Source organism: Leiobunum rupestre, chromosome 8 (assembly GCF_980474605.1).
Source record: "Leiobunum rupestre chromosome 8, qqLeiRupe1.1.hap1, whole genome shotgun sequence".
NCBI lineage: Eukaryota > Metazoa > Arthropoda > Arachnida > Opiliones > Sclerosomatidae > Leiobunum > Leiobunum rupestre.
In genome coordinates, this window is record NC_143391.1 from 15019862 (window position 1) to 15041048 (window position 21187).

The window sequence follows — 21187 nt, forward strand, 5'->3', positions numbered from 1 at the left end:
TAACTGCCGCTATTTACAAAATCCCGATCGCAAAATCAGAACTTCAAACAAACGGATCTCAAACTACTTCCATCGAAAACAAATCGTGGTGTTCTCATTTCTTACCCTCGCAAATGTGCATTGGTGGACGCGGCGAAATAATGATAATAATAATAATCAGCTAGGCTAATACCCAAGGCACCACCTTAGCGACTTTTTAATGTCATAAACAGGTGGCCAGTTACAATGCGTAGGAGGGTAGTGGCAAGCCCTTCATGACACGCGAGCCAACAGCTCCCTACACTAACTATAACCTCTACAAGTTTTTATGGAAAGGGGAAACCGAAGAACTCGGGGGAAAACCCTTTAACCAGTGGGGAGAGAAATTGCAAACTCTACGCAGAAGGAGTGGTTCCGAGTTTTCCCCCAGTACCACAAGCTGGAATCGAACCCGGTGAAAGTGCTAACCACTCCGCCACCCCTACATGCTCGCGTTACTGTATAATGATATATCCAGATGACAGAGTTGAAAGAAGAGGTGGCGGTGTGGGATCTTAATATTCTGACCTGCCAATTGCGTCCAAAGTTAATCCATCCGATTTATTTCTACAGACTACAGGGTACTTCAATTTGCTCGATCAGGGTTTTTTTCTCAAAAAGTGTTTTTTCTAGTGTTATGAAATTTTCAAGGTTTATTTTTTAAGTATGGAAGACCTTGGTTTCTGAATTTCAGAAAAATCGAACGATTGTTCACGGTTATGGAAAATTTATTTTTTCACCGGTTGGTGTCACACAAAATGTTTCAATGGAAAAGCTGTAGAGCGTAGTCGAAAATTTAAAAATAAATCTGGTTCGGTCGAAAAAACCCTATTTTTCACTGAGTTTGGAGGTCGTGGAAGAATGTAAGTTGTACTAGGAGCCAATAGCCTTTTCAGTTATACATTTTAGAAAATAAAAAAATATATAATTAGCCAAAGTGACATATTTATTAATGACTTTTATAAAATGTTTTCATAAATTCCGCCTTCTGACGCAATGCACAAATATGCACTGTGTTGCATATTTTGAAATGAACCCCGAACCATTTCTGGAGTGACGCGACGAAATGCTTCGATGATTCTTTGTCTTAAGTCTTCAACGCTCGAAACAGGTGTTTGGTAAACGTATTCCTTTATGAAACCCCAAAGGAAAAAGTCGAGTGGTGTTATATCCGGAGACCTTGCGGCCAACGAACACGACCTTTTTTTCCGATCCATCTTCCAGGAAACTGGTCGTTTAGATACGCAACAACATCACGATGTTGGTGAGCTGGCGCCCCATCTTGCTGGAACCAGATACTTCTGTACTCGGCCAGAGAAATGTCGTTCAACTCGTTGGATATTTCGTTTTGAAGGAACTCCAAGTATAGTTTGGTCCGCTCAGACGATTTGACAGGAATAACGGGCCAATAAGTCTGTCACCTAACAGAGCAGCCCACACATTTAAGCGAAACTGTACTTAGTGGCGGTGAGGGAATCCCCAGTGTGTATTTTCGTAGTCCCACATGTGGTTGCTCTGACGGTTGAACGGCCCCTCTCTTCCGAACAAACACTCGTCGGACATCAGTAGTTGAGCGTGAATATCCCGGTGTTCGTCAGCCATGAAGCAAAACCAGTTTCAGAAGTCGAGTCGGCGCTGTCTGTCACCGTCATGCAGTGCTTGGTGGAGTGTCGCTCGGTAAGGGTGTCTGTTGGGTGATCTCCAAACTTAGTTTCGATCCAACCAAAAGTCGTAGATGGCAGTCTGACGCTCGTTCAATGGTAGGCGACGAAGTAGGCAAGGATAGTATTTTCCATGTCGATGTAATGAAGACCGAGACCACGAAGACTCGGATTGATATTACCCCAATTGTAAAAGTCGCGGACCACTTTAAGAACCGTCGTATGATTTGGTGTGCAATTGGGAAATCGTCGTCTAAATAACCGACTTACTAGGGTAGCGTTACGACGACCTTCTCTGTAAAATAACTCAAAAAAATTAACGCGCTGAGTGTAAAGAGGCATACTTGACAACAATGGTCCAAGCTGAGAGGATTATTTAATTTTAAAATGTGAACGCTTTAAATACTAAACGTAAAATTGACATTTTACGTTAATGAAAAATGAAAACATTGTTAAAGAAAATTGAACGTTTGAAGAGTAATTTTTAGTCTACAAATCTTCGTTTTGAGATCTTACTCGTAACCAAGTCGAAATGGAAGACGCGCTCTTTGTCTACGTTGTCTAATTTGGTGTTAGACGTTTAATTTAAAAAAAAATACTTTTTGCAGATTTCAATATTCAAAACATAGCGGAAAGCATAGGTTCCCTACAATAAATGTACATGATTGTTGTGATTATTTAAGATTGTTTACGTTAAAGGCTATTTGATAGTAGTGCCACTTGTTTTTTCCACGACCTCCAAACTCAGTGAAAAATATGGCTTTTTCGACCGAACCTCATTTATTTTTAAATTTTCGACTATGCTCTACAGCTTTTCCATTGAAACATTTTGTGTGACACCTACCGGTGAAAAAATAAATTGTCCAAAACCGTGAACAATCGTTCGATTTTTCTGAAATTTAGAAACCAAAGTCTTCCATACATAACAAATATACTATGAAAATTTCATAACAATAGGAAAAACACTTTTTGAGAAAAATGCCCTGATCCTGCAAAATGAAACGCCCAGTATTTTCCTTCCAATGCCTTGGTAAAGTTCAAACATGAACTTGGTTTTATAGTGGGTCTCATTTTGTCCAAACCGGAAGGAGATTTAATATTGATGGGAGATTTCAACGTGGATCTTCTACACAAAGAAAATAATGATCTGTGTTAAGACCGGAAAGGGTTTATCAGATTTGCCCGAAAATCACTACATCAATGGTTTTGTTTAAGACCCTGGGTTTTCCTGGTTTACCATTAAATTTTTTCATAGTTTACATCTAGAACCAATCTGTCACGTGTACTGATCACTACTGGTTTCACCTTAGTGCTAATTAACATCACATTAGGTAAAACAAACTGCCCTTTTTAATCTTGTTTCAAACCCTTCATGGTTTTAATTCGGAACCTTTTCGGTTATTTTTGGTAATCACTTCAAATTGTTTTGTCTTAAAGCAGTTAAGTTTGCCAATTAAATTTTTATTCACAGATTCTATAACATTTTTGTTAGCAACAGTATTTCGGCCATTTATTTTAGCAATGTATTCTGTAAGAATTTTGGCTACCCTCAAAAATCGACCGATATCCGTAAAACTAATAAACAACTGAGTTTCCCTTTGTACGAGCTGTCCTTAGCAATTTATAGTGAAAAACTTAACAACTATTGCATAGCAGTTCAATTTTTATCAAATAATTTTTATTCCCGGTGGCTCACCAGATATTCCAAATAGTAATGCCGTTTCGCCCTTTTAAGAACTCATAATTTTTCATGGCTTACGCTAAAATATTAATATATCGTGTTCTGATAAAACCAAAAAGGTTTCTTATTCGAAGCTTCTTATACAGCCGGTTGTATATTAATAAGAATATTTTTTCATTTTAATACGGAAGTATCCAAATTGGGTTGCTGGTAGATTTTAAATTATATGGTTGTTGATACCGTGTGTAGAAGATGTTAAAATCTACAATAAATATTTTGTTTACATATTACGCAATGCAAGAGTATTTTAAAATTATTTTGAGTAATTTAGGCAGTAAATTTTATAGTTTAGTCAGAGAATTTCACACACTCTGTGGCTATATACGCCACTAAAGTGGTCTTATCTGAAATTTCAAATATCTGGGACCCGTAATAACACAGAAAATTGAAAGAAAAGCTTTCCTCCCCGGTTTTAATGCATACCGATTGCATACCATATTGGCTACGAATTAATTTAAAAACCATAAATAGTATAAGGGGATTTACTGTTAACCATTGTCGGTCACTGAATAGTGAATGTTAGCAGCTGTTGGCTCGCGTGGCATGAAGGGCTTGCCACCACCCTCCTACGTATTGTAACCCGGCCACCTGTTTAAGGCATAAAAGGTCGATAGATGACTTGGGCTTAAGGTGGTGCCTAGGGTTTTAGCCAAGCTGATTATTAGTATTATTATTATTATTAAAATGTTAAATCTTGTCGTAAGCCTTTTACCTGACAACTATTTTTTACGTCCTCTTGACACCAAAAGAAGGCCTCTTTATTCAGCTCCTTCCGGTCTTCTTCAGCATTTAAAACAAGCGACTGGTATTCTCCTAACTCTAAGGTGTCTTTTATCATTTATGTAAGCCACCCAAACAAGTTTTGTTACAGTTCTGTTATCCTTCTTGGCTTGTCCTATCACTATCTAACACTGTGTCCGATGGCCGTCTAAACCTAATAGAATCACCAAAGTTCTTCCCACTAGGATTTTTTGTAACTTCGATGCGGATTCTACAGCACTGGCAAAAGATATATCCGTTCTTCTCGATGGTTCGGTCAGTTAATTGTGGTACTTCACACGCTTCTTGAAATCTACTTTTGATCAACACACCCCAATGGTATCGCGCCGCTGTACTCTGAACAACCCATCTTGACTCACTTCTGCAATTCAGAGATTATCGGATCATTCATATCATCATAAATCGCATCGTAGAGGGATGAATGCCGAATTTCACGATTCCCAATCTCGTATCTACAGAAATGTAGTTAACAACTATCTCAGATCCTCCAAGCTTTGTATATTAGAAATAAAATTGAGAATTGCCAAGGTATCTCAGGTCTCTTACAGACGACGTTAAAATAGGTCTTACAACGCCTCGACTATCTATTGCCATAAGTGTGACACTTCCTATTCTTCACGTGCCAAAGCTTTACTGAGAGCTATTTACAAGACATACTGCATTACAGGCTTCGTCGCCATTTTGCTTCCGCGTCAGACGTAGCCTTTGCCTGCGCCTCACTAGGGGGATAATTTATTCTTGAGATGACGTCACATCATTACTAACTCTCATTACATATTCCCCAAAGTAACAAACTTATTTAACAATATTATAGACTTATACTATTACTCATTTAAAAAATCGGAAAAAATATTATTGATGACCCGTACGAAATTGCATCCGTATTTCACCTATATCATTACATGAACTTATACGCCTTCCAACTTAATCCAGTAACGGTTAAGGAGGTATTTGATTTGTTGAAGAACTTTACCCAAATTAAGTTTCTAAAAGGTACAAAGATTCTTTTAGCCGAACTATTAACGAAATAAACAAATTTGGTTTTTCGACTGATTGTAAAATTACCCGCATTTCTCCACTGTACAATGGAAAAGGGGGTAAGTACGACCCAAACACGTATCGACAAATTTCTGTTTTACAAGCTATTTTTCAAGGTACTCGAACGCTTAGCCCAAAAACAAGTTATTCCAAACATACTCTTTGAGCTTCAATCAGGATTTTGCTCTTATAACTCTAAGATAACTTATATCTTTCGTCTTGTTGAAGACATCCTAATTAACGTTGGTGTTGTCTCCCGTGATGTAGCTGAGTCATTTGATCCAGTGGATCACAAAGTTCTGCTTTACAATTTGCAACGAATGGCTAACTCTTAAGTTTATATTGTTTGGCTCTCCTCTGAGACTTTAGCAATTCAAAATGTCCAACAGTTACCTGAAAGTGAAATATTTGGGAGTTTCTCTTGACGATGGACTTAGTTCTGTCACTCATACCGCATACGTTTTGAAAAGATAAACCAAGCTTATGGTGTATTCGTACTTTGAAACCCGGCATATTATATGCGTCTCTGGTACAACCTCTATTTGATGACGGAGACATATTTTACCACCTCGCGTCAGTCAAAAATGTAGAAAAGTCCATAATAAAAAGGGATCAAATTTAAAGTAATTACTAAACTTACGAATAACTCATACCAAAAATAAAAAAAATTACGTACAAAAAGTCTGGTACTGCGGCTCTGGAGGCTACATGATATTTACCAAGTTATATAATTCCATGCGCTCCATCCGGGAATTTTTCGGGCAGGCAAATATTAAGTAAAATTCAAAAACCAAATCACAGGCTGATACTGTACCTTGTATCGCGACGCCCTGAAATATAGTTTTATTTAATGTTGTAAATCTCTTTGGACAAGCGTGACGCTTCCTAGATAACGCAAATTTAATATTTCTGTTTCAAAAGGTTTTAATATAAGCGGGTAAGCCCAAAATGGACAAAATACTTGTTCCAACCGAAATTTTGAAGAATTACAATACACAGGCCATTTTTACTATTATTCTTATAATTATAATTTATTTATTTTTGCTGGTACCAATAGGTCTTCGAGAATGAAATGAAAACGTGAAACTCGGATCAATTAGATCTTAGAGTCAAAAATGAATTAAAAAGAGCATAATTTTATTTTTCGAGAAAATAAATATTACCTTAATTTAAAAGGGAAATCTTGAATTTGGTAACTAAATTTTCATTTGTCCGGTTCTGAAAATAGTCTATTGATTTTATCTATATTTATTTTATGTTGTAGCTGTAAGCACTCAGTTTGAAATCGATCTTTGACCAACCATGTATCAATGGTTCAATCAATTGTAATGGTATTTTACACGCTATTAATTGTAACAAAAAAAAAGCTAGAGGTTCCGAAATTCTGTTTTGATCAACACACCCCAATGGTATCGCGCCGCTGTACTCTGAACAACCCATCTTGACTCACTTCTGCAATTCAGAGATTATCGGATCATTCATATCATCATAAATCGCATCGTAGAGGGATGAATGCCGAATTTCACGATGCCCAATCTCGTATCTACAGAAATGTAGTTAACAACTATCTCAGATCCTCCAAGCTTTGTATATTAGAAATAAAATTGAGAATTGCCAAGGTATCTCAGGTCTCTTACAGACGACGTTAAAATAGGTCTTACAACGCCTCGACTATCTATTGCCATAAGTGTGACACTTCCTATTCTTCACGTGCCAAAGCTTTACTGAGAGCTATTTACAAGACATACTGCATTACAGGCTTCGTCACCATTTTGCTTCCGCGTCAGACGTAGCCTTTGCCTGCGCCTCACTAGGGGGATAATTTATTCTTGAGATGACGTCACATCATTACTAACTCTCATTACATATTCCCCAAAGTAACAAACTTATTTAACAATATTATAGACTTATACTATTACTCATTTAAAAAATCGGAAAAAATATTATTGATGACCCGTACGAAATTGCATCCGTATTTCACCTATATCATTACATGAACTTATACGCCTTCCAACGTAATCCAGTAACGGTTAAGGAGGTATTTGATTTGTTGAAGAACTTTACCCAAATTAAGTTTCTAAAAGGTACAAAGATTCTTTTAGCCGAACTATTAACGAAATAAACAAATTTGGTTTTTCGACTGATTGTAAAATTACCCGCATTTCTCCACTGTACAATGGAAAAGGGGGTAAGTACGACCCAAACACGTATCGACAAATTTCTGTTTTACAAGCTATTTTTCAAGGTACTCGAACGCTTAGCCCAAAAACAAGTTATTCCAAACATACTCTTTGAGCTTCAATCAGGATTTTGCTCTTATAACTCTAAGATAACTTATATCTTTCGTCTTGTTGAAGACATCCTAATTAACGTTGGTGTTGTCTCCCGTGATGTAGCTGAGTCATTTGATCCAGTGGATCACAAAGTTCTGCTTTACAATTTGCAACGAATGGCTAACTCTTAAGTTTATATTGTTTGGCTCTCCTCTGAGACTTTAGCAATTCAAAATGTCCAACAGTTACCTGAAAGTGAAATATTTGGGAGTTTCTCTTGACGATGGACTTAGTTCTGTCACTCATACCGCATACGTTTTGAAAAGATAAACCAAGCTTATGGTGTATTCGTACTTTGAAACCCGGCATATTATATGCGTCTCTGGTACAACCTCTATTTGATGACGGAGACATATTTTACCACCTCGCGTCAGTCAAAAATGTAGAAAAGTCCATAATAAAAAGGGGTCAAATTTAAAGTAATTACTAAACTTACGAATAACTCATACCAAAAATAAAAAAAATTACGTACAAAAAGTCTGGTACTGCGGCTCTGGAGGCTACATGATATTTACCAAGTTATATAATTCCATGCGCTCCATCCGGGAATTTTTCGGGCAGGCAAATATTAAGTAAAATTCAAAAACCAAATCATAGGCTGATACTGTACCTTGTATCGCGACGCCCTGAAATATAGTTTTATTTAATGTTGTAAATCTCTTTGGACAAGCGTGACGCTTCCTAGATAACGCAAATTTAATATTTCTGTTTCAAAAGGTTTTAATATAAGCGGGTAAGCCCAAAATGGACAAAATACTTGTTCCAACCGAAATTTTGAAGAATTACAATACACAGGCCATTTTTACTATTATTCTTATAATTATAATTTATTTATTTTTGCTGGTACCAATAGGTCTTCGAGAATGAAATGAAAACGTGAAACTCGGATCAATTAGATCTTAGAGTCAAAAATGAATTAAAAAGAGCATAATTTTATTTTTCGAGAAAATAAATATTACCTTAATTTAAAAGTGAAATCTTGAATTTGGTAACTAAATTTTCATTTGTCCGGTTCTGAAAATAGTCTATTGATTTTATCTATAGTTATTTTATGTTGTAGCTGTAAGCACTCAGTTTGAAATCGATCTTTGGCCAACCATGTATCAATGGTTCAATCAATTGTAATGGTATTTTACACGCTATTAATTGTAACAAAAAAAAAGCTAGAGGTTCCGAAATTCTGTTTTTGTCTAATAGTGAATATCGTTGATATCAGGATTTCAAAAATGTTTCAAGTAACTATTTTTAACTTTGTTTTTTTTTTAATAAAAAAGCTGTTTAAAAATTTTGAAACCACGTGGTCAATTTTGAATTCTAAATCTGAAAACTGGCATACTTCGATTTTGAAGATTTTTTATTTAACCGTTTACATAAGCTTTCTTATAATATAAGATTTGTGTGTGATACCAGCGGCTTAAAAAATATGATTTTCATCAAAAGCACAAATATTTTGTACGCAGTACAAACGTTCGCTTTACGAAACTCAGGATTTCCATAAAATTTGAGGTACAATCTCCTCAACCCACCTTTTAATGAAAATCCTCACATCTCAGTTGTGGAAAAAACGCCATTGATGCAATTTCGAAGTGTGACAAAATGATTTATCTTAGCATCTATATCAGAATAAAAATATTTGCAACGTCAGTGCATCGGAAGTATATCAAGAGCTATGTTAAAAAAATATCGATTCATTTTCTTTAAATAAATTTTTATACTCGCTTTCTTTGAATGTTTCTTAATAAAATTTGCTTTTACTTCCAAGCAACAACAGAGGGAAAGAGAATTATAACAATTCCATACTATAGGTAGAACTAGAACGGCATATTTACTAAAATCCAAAGCTTTTTACAAGTCATTCTCTAATTTCAATGTTAAATATAATTATTATTGGAATTTACCCAAAAAATCTTCCTTTTTCAGATTTTTCTGAAATAAAATAGGTTAAAATTAGGTTTAACAAATAATTTTTTATCTAACTTGATAAAACAGGTCAGTTTTTAACGAAGGTAAGGCCACTATACTTTAAGGTGTCCTAATAACAATGATTAAATTTTTAATAACTTTAATCACGATTAAAAAGTTTCGCTAACTTGCGCGGGTTCAACCTTTGCAAGTTGGGAAGTCAAGAATGAGATGCTGGTGGAGATTTTTAAATAACCACGATTTAATATCGCCGATCTTGTTTTAAACATTGCAATCACTTTTCAATCTGTTGATGGTATCCATATAATCACGATAGTTTCCGGTCCTTCCGGAATTTTGATCGAAATTGACATATATAAACAGTAGAATAAATTTGTGGTATCTAAGTAGTAAGTTTACATAATTAGAAAAATAAATATATATATATCATGAACACTTAAAAAAATCAACTGTTAATTTTTCCTTCTGTAGTTTTACATATCTATTCGGGAAGGAAAACTATCGATACGCCCCTTTTGGTTCGAAATTGAAACCTAGATAGTTAGCGACTAAAGCAGACGCCGTTTATTTTTCCTCGTCGTTATTCGTAAATTTGACTTACTTAAATTTTAATATAATTTTTGCATCGTTTGCTTATAATTTGATAACTTTATTTAAGCAAAAATTGTCTGGTTAATTTGTGTGTAGCAGACGCTACCTCGGAGAAGGTAGTGCCGTTACGCCACCTAGACTCGTTTCGGTCACGAATAATAACACCAAATTCATTTGTGCTATAAAAAAGCCTTTTTAAATTGAATTTGTACTTTTCCAAAGTAATTTTACCCTCTTGGCTTTTGCATTCTTATCACATTCCAGCTAATTGAGTACGACCAAAATGCACTAATAAACTCTTTTGTAATAAACTATATTTGAAATAACAATGACAAACTACTACGCGGATAAAACGTTTAAGCGCGTATTCAACGCGTTATTTGTAATAAATGAAATTATTAAATTCACTACTGAATCAATTAACCGATTTTTTCAAATTCATTTGATTGATCAATCCCCATTGTTATTGTTACATTTTTAGTGGTTTAACGAATGTTTTTCCTAATCGTTATTAAAAAAACGGTCAACCAGTTTCTTTTGCCTTCAATCTCTGCATGATATTTCATTAAATTAGATACAGATCTACAAATAATATCTATAGTAGTAAAAATAATTTAAAGTCAATTTTCATTCAAAATAAACCTAGGGAAAAAACAGCCATTGTATGTAAAATCCCGAGTGCATGCAGTGAATTTGAAATCGGGGAGACTACGCAAATCAAACCAACTTTTTAAAGAATGAATAAAAAATGCAAACACAGAAAATGGCTTATTTATATTCGAGAAAGCTTAAGAAACAAACTGGTTAAACTATGAAAACCTAATACACATTCATATTTCTTTCCAAACTCTATGAGAAATTTTTTTACCGTTGGTATCTGGTTTTCCAGCAAACATTTTAAGCTGGCACGTAAAATTCCCTTCTACAATTTGTTATTACTGTTATTTCAATATGTTATGTGTATTTAACCACACGTTTCTGCCATCTAGGAGCAACAAACACTACACCCCACACAAGGAGAACGCAACCCGTCAAAAGTCGTGGATTTTCTTGTTTACGTTTTTCATTGGCTAGACGCTTTAGCGCCTGCTGTCGTCGGAACGGGAAAATTTTCTTCCTCCCCCCCCCCCCCCGCCCGTAAAACGTTCAGCGTAAAGGCTCGTGACGCTCGTCCAATAAAATTCGTACGCAACCCTTCGTTAGCGTGTTTAAAGGCTAGCTGCGTTCTCCTTGTGTTTGTTGCTCCTAGCTGCCATATAGTACCATTTATTTGTTTTAATGGTATTTGTAAACGTACAAGCTAGCAAATGTATGTATTCTTTCATTCAACTTAGAATTCATGTTTCGGAAACTATTTTCGTTAAGGCATTAATATCCGATCGTTCACATTTACTTCGTTATCATAACATCGCTCCAGAACAGACTAATGTTCAAGTTTTAAAACCAACTATTTTTAGAAAGTATATTCGGTTTCTCATTCCATAAACACGTGTTGAAGGTAATGGTAATAGTGATTGTAGGGAGTTGTTGGATCCCGTGGTATGGAGAGGTTGCCACCAGCCTCCTACGCATTGTAACCCGGCCACCTGTTTAAAGGCTTTAAAATGATGATTTGGGCCTAAGGTGGTACCTTGGGAATTAGCCTAGCTGATCATTATTGGCAAGAACTAAATATTCAAAGTATAAATTCAATATTCACATTTATAAAGGAGGTTAAAATATGCGCATTATCTCAACCAAGAAAATAGTTAAAGTAATTAATTAACTTAATTAAGGGGCGTTCAGACTGTACAACTTATAAAGGTCAGTTTGTCTAACTATTTGGAAATGAATTAAGCAGTTTATACAGTAAACATTGGTACACTTTTATAAGGAACAGAACGCAATTATTTTTGGGTGTACAATTTGTTTGAGATATACAACTATTAAAAATTCAACCATAAACAAATTCATATTTTTACCACCTTTACCACCCGAGCTATACACCATTTACCATTTTTCCCTATAGGGGTTTTTTTGCTTATAAACGTTTTCACAGTAGGTTTTTTTAAATAAAAATTAAGTAGTAGATAGTATAGTTCAAGACACGTGTATATAAATTTATCAACATGCGCTCTCACTAATAATAATAAAAAATACGGATAATTTCATGTGAACAATTGTCGTACTATTTGCTACCCACAAAAATTGAATATAACCACATTGTTTGAGTGTTGTGAACAATGTGGGGTGATCAATTAATTGGTACATCAGATATGAACAACTAATTTGGCTCCCATGAAATTGCTTAGTCTGAACGTTACTTTAACTCTACCGCATACCAAAATAGAATTGATGGAATTGTAATATATTTGAAATCAGATCTCACAATTAATTGATAAATGAACTATTAAGACAATAGAAGTTAGACTACTAAATAATTCTGTAAATAACATTATTGCGTGTATCTATCCTCGATCAATAATGTAAGTACCTTTATTGAAAATTTTAATACTGTTTTGATATCCATATCTCGTGTCGGAAAAAATGTATGGTCCGATATGAACATTAATTTATTGAACATTAATGATGTAACCACATCAGACTGCATTTCAACACTACATGAATGCTGATTCTATTCCTGTATTAATAAATCAAAGAGAGTCAGCAAAACTATATTGATCATATATTTATTTAAAAGAATGATTTTCATTTCCCCACTTCAATTACTATTTCAATTAACCGGAATCAAGATAATGCGAGTTCTATAGAGTATAAAGATTTAATGATTAACAAAGAAAACAGACCCCGAAAGATATACAGGGTGGTTTTTTATTGCTCGAAAAAGTTACTTTTTTTAAACCTATATGTTTACTAGAAATGTGAAATTTTTATGGTACGTTATACATGCCGAGGGAGACTCGCTGACAAAATTTCATCGATTTCGGAAATTAGTTTCACGTTTTTCCAAAACGTAATTAATTTTTCATGGGAAACTTGTAGAGCGTCATCGAAAACAGTAGACTATCGTTGGTTCGAAAAAATTAAACGAATTTTTCACTGAAAAACACGACTTGAAAAAGTGCAAAGTTGAGCTAGCTAAAAATGTATTCGCAAAGTGTCATAAATTAAATTTACGTTTGTTGAAAAAAGTCGGTGAATTGTTTAAGTTAAAGGTTGGGAAGTGTTGTGTACGATCTCATAAGAAGTACACATTGTAACTAAAACATATTTATTGATAAAATATCATAAGAAGAAAGGTTAGACACTGCCTGCTGTCAATAGGTTGCCGGTGTTTATATACCGTTAGATTGCCACGTGATATACGATAAGCATGATAAGAAGTTTGTTTTTTATACGAAATATACACAACATCACTTACTCTTTTTTTTAAACTCCGGATCGTTCGGGCACTTAACGGTGCCGTTGTGGCGTTGTTACTGCGGTGGATTGAGCGTCGTTCATGGTCGTGAGGTTTTGTGGTGCAGCCGTGGGTGGTGGTTCAGGCGTGGGAAGCCATACGAAGTCATCAGGTGGGACAAGTCCACTTGATCGTGAAGAGGAATCAGCTCCCGGTTGCGTTTGCGTAGCTGATTTTGGTGTTTGCGCAAGAGGTGATCACCGCTGGCTACCTGGAACATGGCATGTCCGATGAATTTTGTAATTGTGCCCGAAATCCACTTAAGGCCGCGAGTTGTTGTCTCCCAACTGAAATTTGCTCCGGTGTGGTTCTGGTGCTTCGGAAACATTGGATTGAAGACAAGGACAGCAAAGGTCCAGACGAGACGTTATGTTTCTTCCCACCATTAGCTCAGCTGGAGACTTGCCCAATAAATACGGAGTTCTTCTGTGAGCCATCAGGATCCGCTGGATTCTCTCTTCAAGCGTGCCCAGGCTGTACTTTTTCAGTCCCACGTTCAGGATATCGGTTTCTTCGCCACTTCCGCCCAACAGTTTTCTAATTTGCTGGTGTACCGTCCTCACTGTCCGCTCTGCTTGGTCGTTTGATTGAGGGTGATATGGCGCTATCGTGATGTGGCGTATTCCATTTCTCCGAACGAGCTCCCCGAACCTTTCGCTGGAGAAGCAAGTTGCGTTCTTGGTATTCCGAATCGAGCCATCATGGGTCTAAGTGAACGAATGGCACACTCGGTTGACGTGGTGGAAACGATATCTACCTCCATCCATTTTGAGTAAGCGTCTACGACGATGAATATCAGCTTCCCTTCAATTGGCCCGGTGAAATCGCAATGCACTCTCGTCCATGGTTTCATGGTTGTGGGCCATGGTGATAATTTCTTGGTTGGTTCGGCTGCTGTGGACTGACAAGAGTGCATTGTACGCAGAATTGGGAGATGTCATTGTCCATTTCTCGGCCGGTGTAAGCGTGCGTGATGCGAATGATATTGGCCGTTCCACCCCGTTGATGTTGTGCGAGATGACGACTCCAATGCCCACAGGTGATGCGTCGCAGGGCAGCATGATATCTGCATTCGGGTTGAAGCGAAGCAGGATCGAAGAGTCTAATAGAAGCTGTTTTGCCTTCATGAAAGTACTGGAGTGCTCCTTCGTCCAATTCTACAATGATGCTTTCTCTAGGAGTCGATACAGTGGCTTCAATTCTGTAGCGTAATTCGGAATGAACTTGGCGTAATAATTGATAAGTCCCAAGAATGACCTCAATTCTTCAACGGATTTTGGCTCAGGGACGTCTGCTATGGCCGACGTCTTGGTAGCTTAAAAAATAAAAATAATAATAATCAGCTAGGCTAATACTCAAGGCACCACCTTAGACCTAAGTCATCAAGCGACTTTTGAAGCCATTAATTCAGGTGGCCGGGTTACAATGCGTAGGAGGGTGGTGACAAGTCCTGCATGCCACGCGATCGAGCCAACAGCTCCCTACACTTACTATTACCGTTAACCTCAACAAGTGGGTTGAGTCCTTCACCGTCCAGGTGATATCCCAGGAAGTCCAGTGAAGTTTTGGCAAACTGGCATTTCTCTCGCCTGAGTCTCAAGTTAGCAGCGTTGAATTTTTGCAATAGCGAATCCAGTCTTCTGCTATGGTCGTGATCATCGAATGCTCCGAGCAGGATGACATCCTGAAACGGTATTACACCAGGCTCATTTCTTAGCAACGCCTCCATATACTTCTGAAAGACAGCGATCACCGATGATATCCCGTAGGCATGTAGTTGCATTGATATAAGCACTTCTGCGTGTCATTGATTATGACCAAATCCTTGGATTTCTCGTCCAATGGCAGTTGACTGTATACTTCGCGCATGTCAAGGCGAGGGAACACCTTGCAACGACCCAGCTTGGCAAATATATCTTCTGCCTTGGGAAGTGGATATTTTTCAGTTTCGATTTGTTGGTAAGCTGTCAGCTTGAAATCGCCGCATATTCTGATACCTCCGCTTGCCTTTAATAATGGTACTATGGGTGCTGTTGACTGTGCGAAAGGTAACGGTGATATTATGCCGTCTCTTTCTAATCTTTGTAGTTCGGCGTCCACTTTCTCTTTGTAAGCGTAAGGTACTGTCCTTGCCTTGCAGAACTTCGGTGCCGTGTCTGATTTTCGATGGAGATGAACTTGGACGCCGACAAGAACTCCTCTCATCTTAAGATCGAACACCTTTTCGTGCTTTTTAAGCACTTTCTTTAACGCTTCGTCAGAATCGGGGAGCCCCTGTACCGTTCTGGTCTGCGACAGGACATTCTTTTCCAGGATTTGAAGCGTGGTGGACAATCATGATCTTCCGCATATAGTGGGTCGCTTACCCTTGTAGATTATTATCGGAAGAGTCTCTTCTCGGCCACGGTATTCGACTTTTACAGCACAAATGCCGAGTACGTTGACCTGATGACCGGACATACTTGGTGAGATGATTCCTTCTGCATTTCCACTGGAAATTAGTGAGAAAGCTGATCCCGTGTCGATCTCCATGGTGACATCGGTACCGTTAATCTTGCATATGATTTTATACGGTCCAGGAACCACTCCCTGGGGCTGATGTGGTAAGTGATTAAGATTGTTCTCCTGTTATTTCCGGATCGTGGTTAAGTTGAAAACGTCGTATTCACTCTCTACGCTCGTTCTGTCCGCTATGTGATTCGTTCGAGGCTCCTTCCTAGCCAATTCACTGCAACATTCTCTCGCAATGTGTCCCTTCTTTTTACAAGTTGAATTTTTAAATCTGCACGAGTTCTGGGTATGGTCAGAATCATTGCACCTTGTGCATTTTATTTCGCGATCCTGATGAGACGGTTGAGATGGTCTAGATCGTCGTTGTCTCGCTTGTTTTGGGTGCTTTTTCTTTGATAAATCCGAGAGTAGCTGAACTTGCTCCGAGATGTTGGTAATACCGACGTTCGTAGATGCCTATTCCATGGTCTGTGCTATGCTCATAACCTTCTGCAACGTTAGGTTGTCCTCAGCAAGTAACCATTTCTGTAGCGAGTCGTCCATGCATCCGCAAACGATACGGTCCCTCAACATGTTGTCTAATGTCGTACCGTATTTGCAGAATTCTGACCTGCGACGTAGCTCAGATAGGTACTTAGCGATGGTTTTGCCGGTTTTCCGGTTTCTTGAATTGAATTTAAAACGCTCAACAATCTCGGAGGGTACTGGATTGAAGTACCCAGCCAGTGCTGCAACCAGTTCGTCAAAAGTTCTATCGGTGGGTTTATCGGGTTCAACAATATTCCGTAACGTTACGTATGTGGTGGGTCCAATGACTGTTAACAACACCGCCTTCTTCTTGGGCTCATCCATGACGTCGTTCGCCACGAAGTACTGCGTCATCCTTTCAGCATAGAATTTCCACCCCTCCGTTTGCTCATCGAACTGACTGAAATGACTCGTGGTCGACCAGACTTTTACCAATGCTTGTCGTTCCCGGTCCGGTTTTCCGCTGGAAAGTTATTGGAACTCCGATCCCATCCCCGTCACCAATTTGTTGTGTACGAACATATTTATTGATAAAATATCATATTAAGAAAGGTTACACACTGCCTGCTGTCAAAGGGTTACCGGTGTTTATATACCGTTCGATTGCCACGTGATTTACGATAAGCATGGTAAGAAGTTGGTTATACGAAATATACACAACAGGAAGATACAATAATTAAAGAAGATATCGTTTTTCCAAATACGTACAGTAAATAATTTCCAAAAAGAATCGGGAAAAATCTATTTATTTAACAAAATGCGACGAAAATTATAAGAATGGTTTGAATATTCCACCATCAGCTGCGATTCAAGCTTGAGCGCGAACAATCAAGTTGTCAAAAGCATGTTGAATCATTTCTGGGGTGATTTCCCGGCAGGCGCTATATAATTCGTTGACGAAGTTCTTCTTGCGTTTCAACGGGAGCGGCGTAGAACTTATCCTTAATGTAGCCCCAAAAAAAGAAATTGAATGGCGTAAGATCTGGTGACCTTGGTGGCCAAAGTATCGGTCCGTTTCTCCCTACCACGTCTCTGTGGTAATGAGGCGGGTCTCCGTCTTGGTGAAACCACAACCTGGCTCGTTGGGCTAATGGAAGTTCGTCGAGCTGTTCTGCTGTTTCGTCTTGTAACAAATGTAAATAATTCTGCCCATTTAGATTTTGTGGCAGAAATACAGGACCAATAAGACGGTTTCCTACTAAACCAACCGAAATGTTGAAGCGTCTAAACTGAAATTGATGACGGTGTTCAAACCCCCAGTGTGGATTTTCGTCTTGGCAAAAGTGATGATTCTGGGGATTGTAAGGCCCATCTCTCGAAATCGAAGCTTCATCAGAGAATAAAACGTTGTGGATAAATTGAGGGTCGTTATCCACAGAATTCAGCAGCCAGTTGCAGAAGTCCAGCCGTCTTTGATCATCTCCATCTATTAAACATTGGTGGAGCGTAGCTCTGTAAGGATGGTACTTATGTGCACGTCATATTTTCCATACACGTGTTTTACTACACCCCAAATCAGCACTTTTACGTGGGTACGCGACAAAGTACGCCAAAACAGTGTTCTCAGAGTCGAAACTATGCTGACCAACACCTTGAAATCTAGGTTCTACATTACCATACTGCAGAAAGTCATTACATTAAAGTGACAAACGTCTAACTCCTGAATAAAAGGTGCGTTTGACGAAATATCTGTCAACTGTACAATACATACTTAGCGCATATGGGATAGTTGCCAATTTTAATAAATGTTGTAGAAATGGAAAATTATCGAGAAAAAAATTACCATAGTACAATTCCAACCAAAATAATAAAAATTAAAGGAATAAACATTTAGCTAGCCCAACTTGTCACTTTTTCAAGTCATATTTTTTTCAGTGAAAAATTCGTTTAATGTTTTCGAACCAACGATATTCTTATGTTTTCCATGACGCTCTACAAGTTTCCCATGACAAATTAATTACAGCACCTAGCAGTGAAAAATTAAGCTTTGGAAAAACGTGAAACTAATTTCCGAAATCGATGAAATTTTGTCAGCGAGTCTCCCCCGGCATGTATAACGTACCATAAAAATTTCACATTTCTAGAAAACATAGGTTTAAAAAAAGTAACTTTTTTGAGCAAAAAAAAACACTCTGTATATCTTTCGGTGTATCTTTTCTTTGTTAATCATTAAATCTTTATACTCTATAGAACTCATATTATCTTGGAAAAAATAACTTTTTCGAGCGAAAAAAAACACCCTGTATTAAACGAAAGCGATTTAACGTAGCAGATGTTTGTTGCGTAGAAGTCTTGAAGAAATATATAGATTTAGCCTAAGCTTTATGTGCGTTCTTCTTATAAAAGCCGGAAATTGAAACTCTGAATAAATAATTGTCTCAATATAAAAGAGTTAAACAACTAAAAAGGGAACCCTTTCATTATAACCAAATGCAATTTGTAAAGCTAAACAGGAACAAATTATACTATGTAATTAGAATTTCTTAAAGATAAAGTTGAAATTAGTTGTTCATAGCCGATATGCCAATTAATTTTAACGCGATATGCTTTTTACACCTTTCTGTCAAAAATGGAATTAAATTCATTTGTTATAGCTCGGAAGAATACGTAAATTTGTCACACGAGGGTGGGATTGACTATTTTGCGGAATTTCTGAACTGTCTGAACTGCTGAATTTAGAAGGAAACCTTCTATAAATCCTATTATCCGAATTTTTTGACTATTTTGCTGAATGCTGAATTTCTGAACTCGAAATTTCAAATCGCTTCATTTCGGCTTCTGTGCGGTTTCTGAACGGTTTCTTTTCGGGTCTTTCTGAACTGTCTGAACTTTTTGACTATTTTGCTGAATGCTGAATTTCTGAACTCAAAATTTCAACAACGCATTTTTAGTATTTCAGACTAAAATATTGTGGGATCAATACACCTCATACTACGGGCTAGAGTTTGACATTTCCAATTAAAGTACATTACTGGGGTTATTAAAATCAATTTTAATTTTACTATATGGTATGAATACACCCAGAATACCGTTTTGGATTTAACCAAAATCAAACCATATTAATACTTCCTCAAGAAGCGAAAGCGCTAAAAGAGCGATTACAAAAGTATTGCTTCTTAAAGGTCTAGGTTTGCTTCTTCCTGTCCACCTTCAATTAACTAGACTGGAAAGCAAATACCCTGTTAATAGGCCAACCGCTGAACATGTTGGCCCACCACCAGGGTATTCTTTTTCAGGCAAGTTAACTTAAAGGGGGAGAGGCAGAATCAAACTTAGGCCTTTAAGTAATGTATAAAAACTGAATTAAAATTAAAATTTAAAAACCTTCTTCTAGAAGTCAGGCGCATGAGATGACACATAATTCGTATTTTTATAAAATACTTTTGAGAGAGTTTCTCATAAAATATCTAATGAATAAACACAAATATGATTACGACGAAGCAGAAAAACACGTGATGTCCTGGAGAAGCTGTTGAAAATAAGTTTTAGAAAAAGGAAGATAATTTAAAAAAGTTTATTTTATAGAAATTCGTAGAAATGCTGTGTAAACTAAAAAACACAGAATTAAACTACAAGAAATAAATTTAAAAAAACATGTATGAAAAGGTTTATAATTTATTTTGAAAAATAGACAGAACCGTTCTGACGGCTAAAAATACGTTGTTGAAATTTTGAGTTCAGAAATTCAGCATTCAGCAAAATAGTCAAAAAGCGATTATTAATAACGCAACTTCAACATCGATCCAGCAACATATATTTAATTAAATGCTGGTTTAAAGTTGTAGTAACAATTATTATAAACAAATTATGCCGCAAATAGCTTTTTAAAAGCTTTAGCGTATGAAAAAGGATATTCTTAAAACCACTTGCCAGGTTGTCCTAATAATTGTTTTTTTAAACCGGCCTTTAATTAAATACATTTTTAATGTTGTTGGATCGCTGTCGAAGTGGCGATATTAATAATCGTTTGATGCATTTTAGGTGTTTCCAAGTTTCGACGAAAGTTTGCAAACGTGATAACTTCTCAACCGTTGGTTGTAGAGGGATAATTTTTCCACTTTCTAAATATGATCCGACCATTGTGAATTCAAGTCAGTGCCGTAGAACCAATATTTTAAAAGTTATTAAAAATGAGTATTGATGGTTCCCGCCAAACTATTAATTTTTGGTGGACGAAAACGATAAATAACGAAAGATATTGGAAAATAAATAATAGTTGCAATTGGTTTCATTGATCTATCTATTATAGTTTTCTAGCAGAATTAAAAAGAGGGCAAACATTTCACCTGTCGAAGACTTTTTAAACAGAGTGTACTATTAATGCTTAGAAAAACTTGAAAGGTTACGATAACATAGACCTAAAACTATCAAACTAGTTAAAAAAATATTTATTACCGTTGACCAATAAAATAAATCATTCATTATTTACAGGAATAATTTCTGAAATCAGAGGTGGTAAATATATTTAAGGAATAGACTATTTTCACTTATAAACTACATAGCAAAAACTCCTATAAGACTCCAAATATTAGTGTTAACAGAAACAATATTATTTTACGTTAATCTTAAGTACAAACGATGCTCTTTTTGAAGTAAAAAAGGAATTATATTCATCGGGATAAAAATCTATTTCTGCGTTCTTAGATCTCAAAAAGGCATTTGA

The 21187-nt window shown here is 36.7% G+C and overlaps 1 protein-coding gene across 1 annotated transcript; it reads right to left on the minus strand.

Annotated features, from left to right (window-relative positions):
• Nucleotides 1-15819: 15819 nt before the first annotated feature.
• LOC149932470 (uncharacterized) lies at nucleotides 15820-16878 on the minus strand. Its single transcript, XM_090157127.1, has 2 exons — nucleotides 16483-16878; nucleotides 15820-16110 (listed from the first exon to the last, which is right to left on the minus strand). The coding sequence occupies exons 1-2, from the start codon at nucleotides 16876-16878 to the stop codon at nucleotides 15820-15822; spliced, it is 687 nt and encodes a 228-aa protein (XP_090013253.1).
• Nucleotides 16879-21187: the final 4309 nt, after the last annotated feature.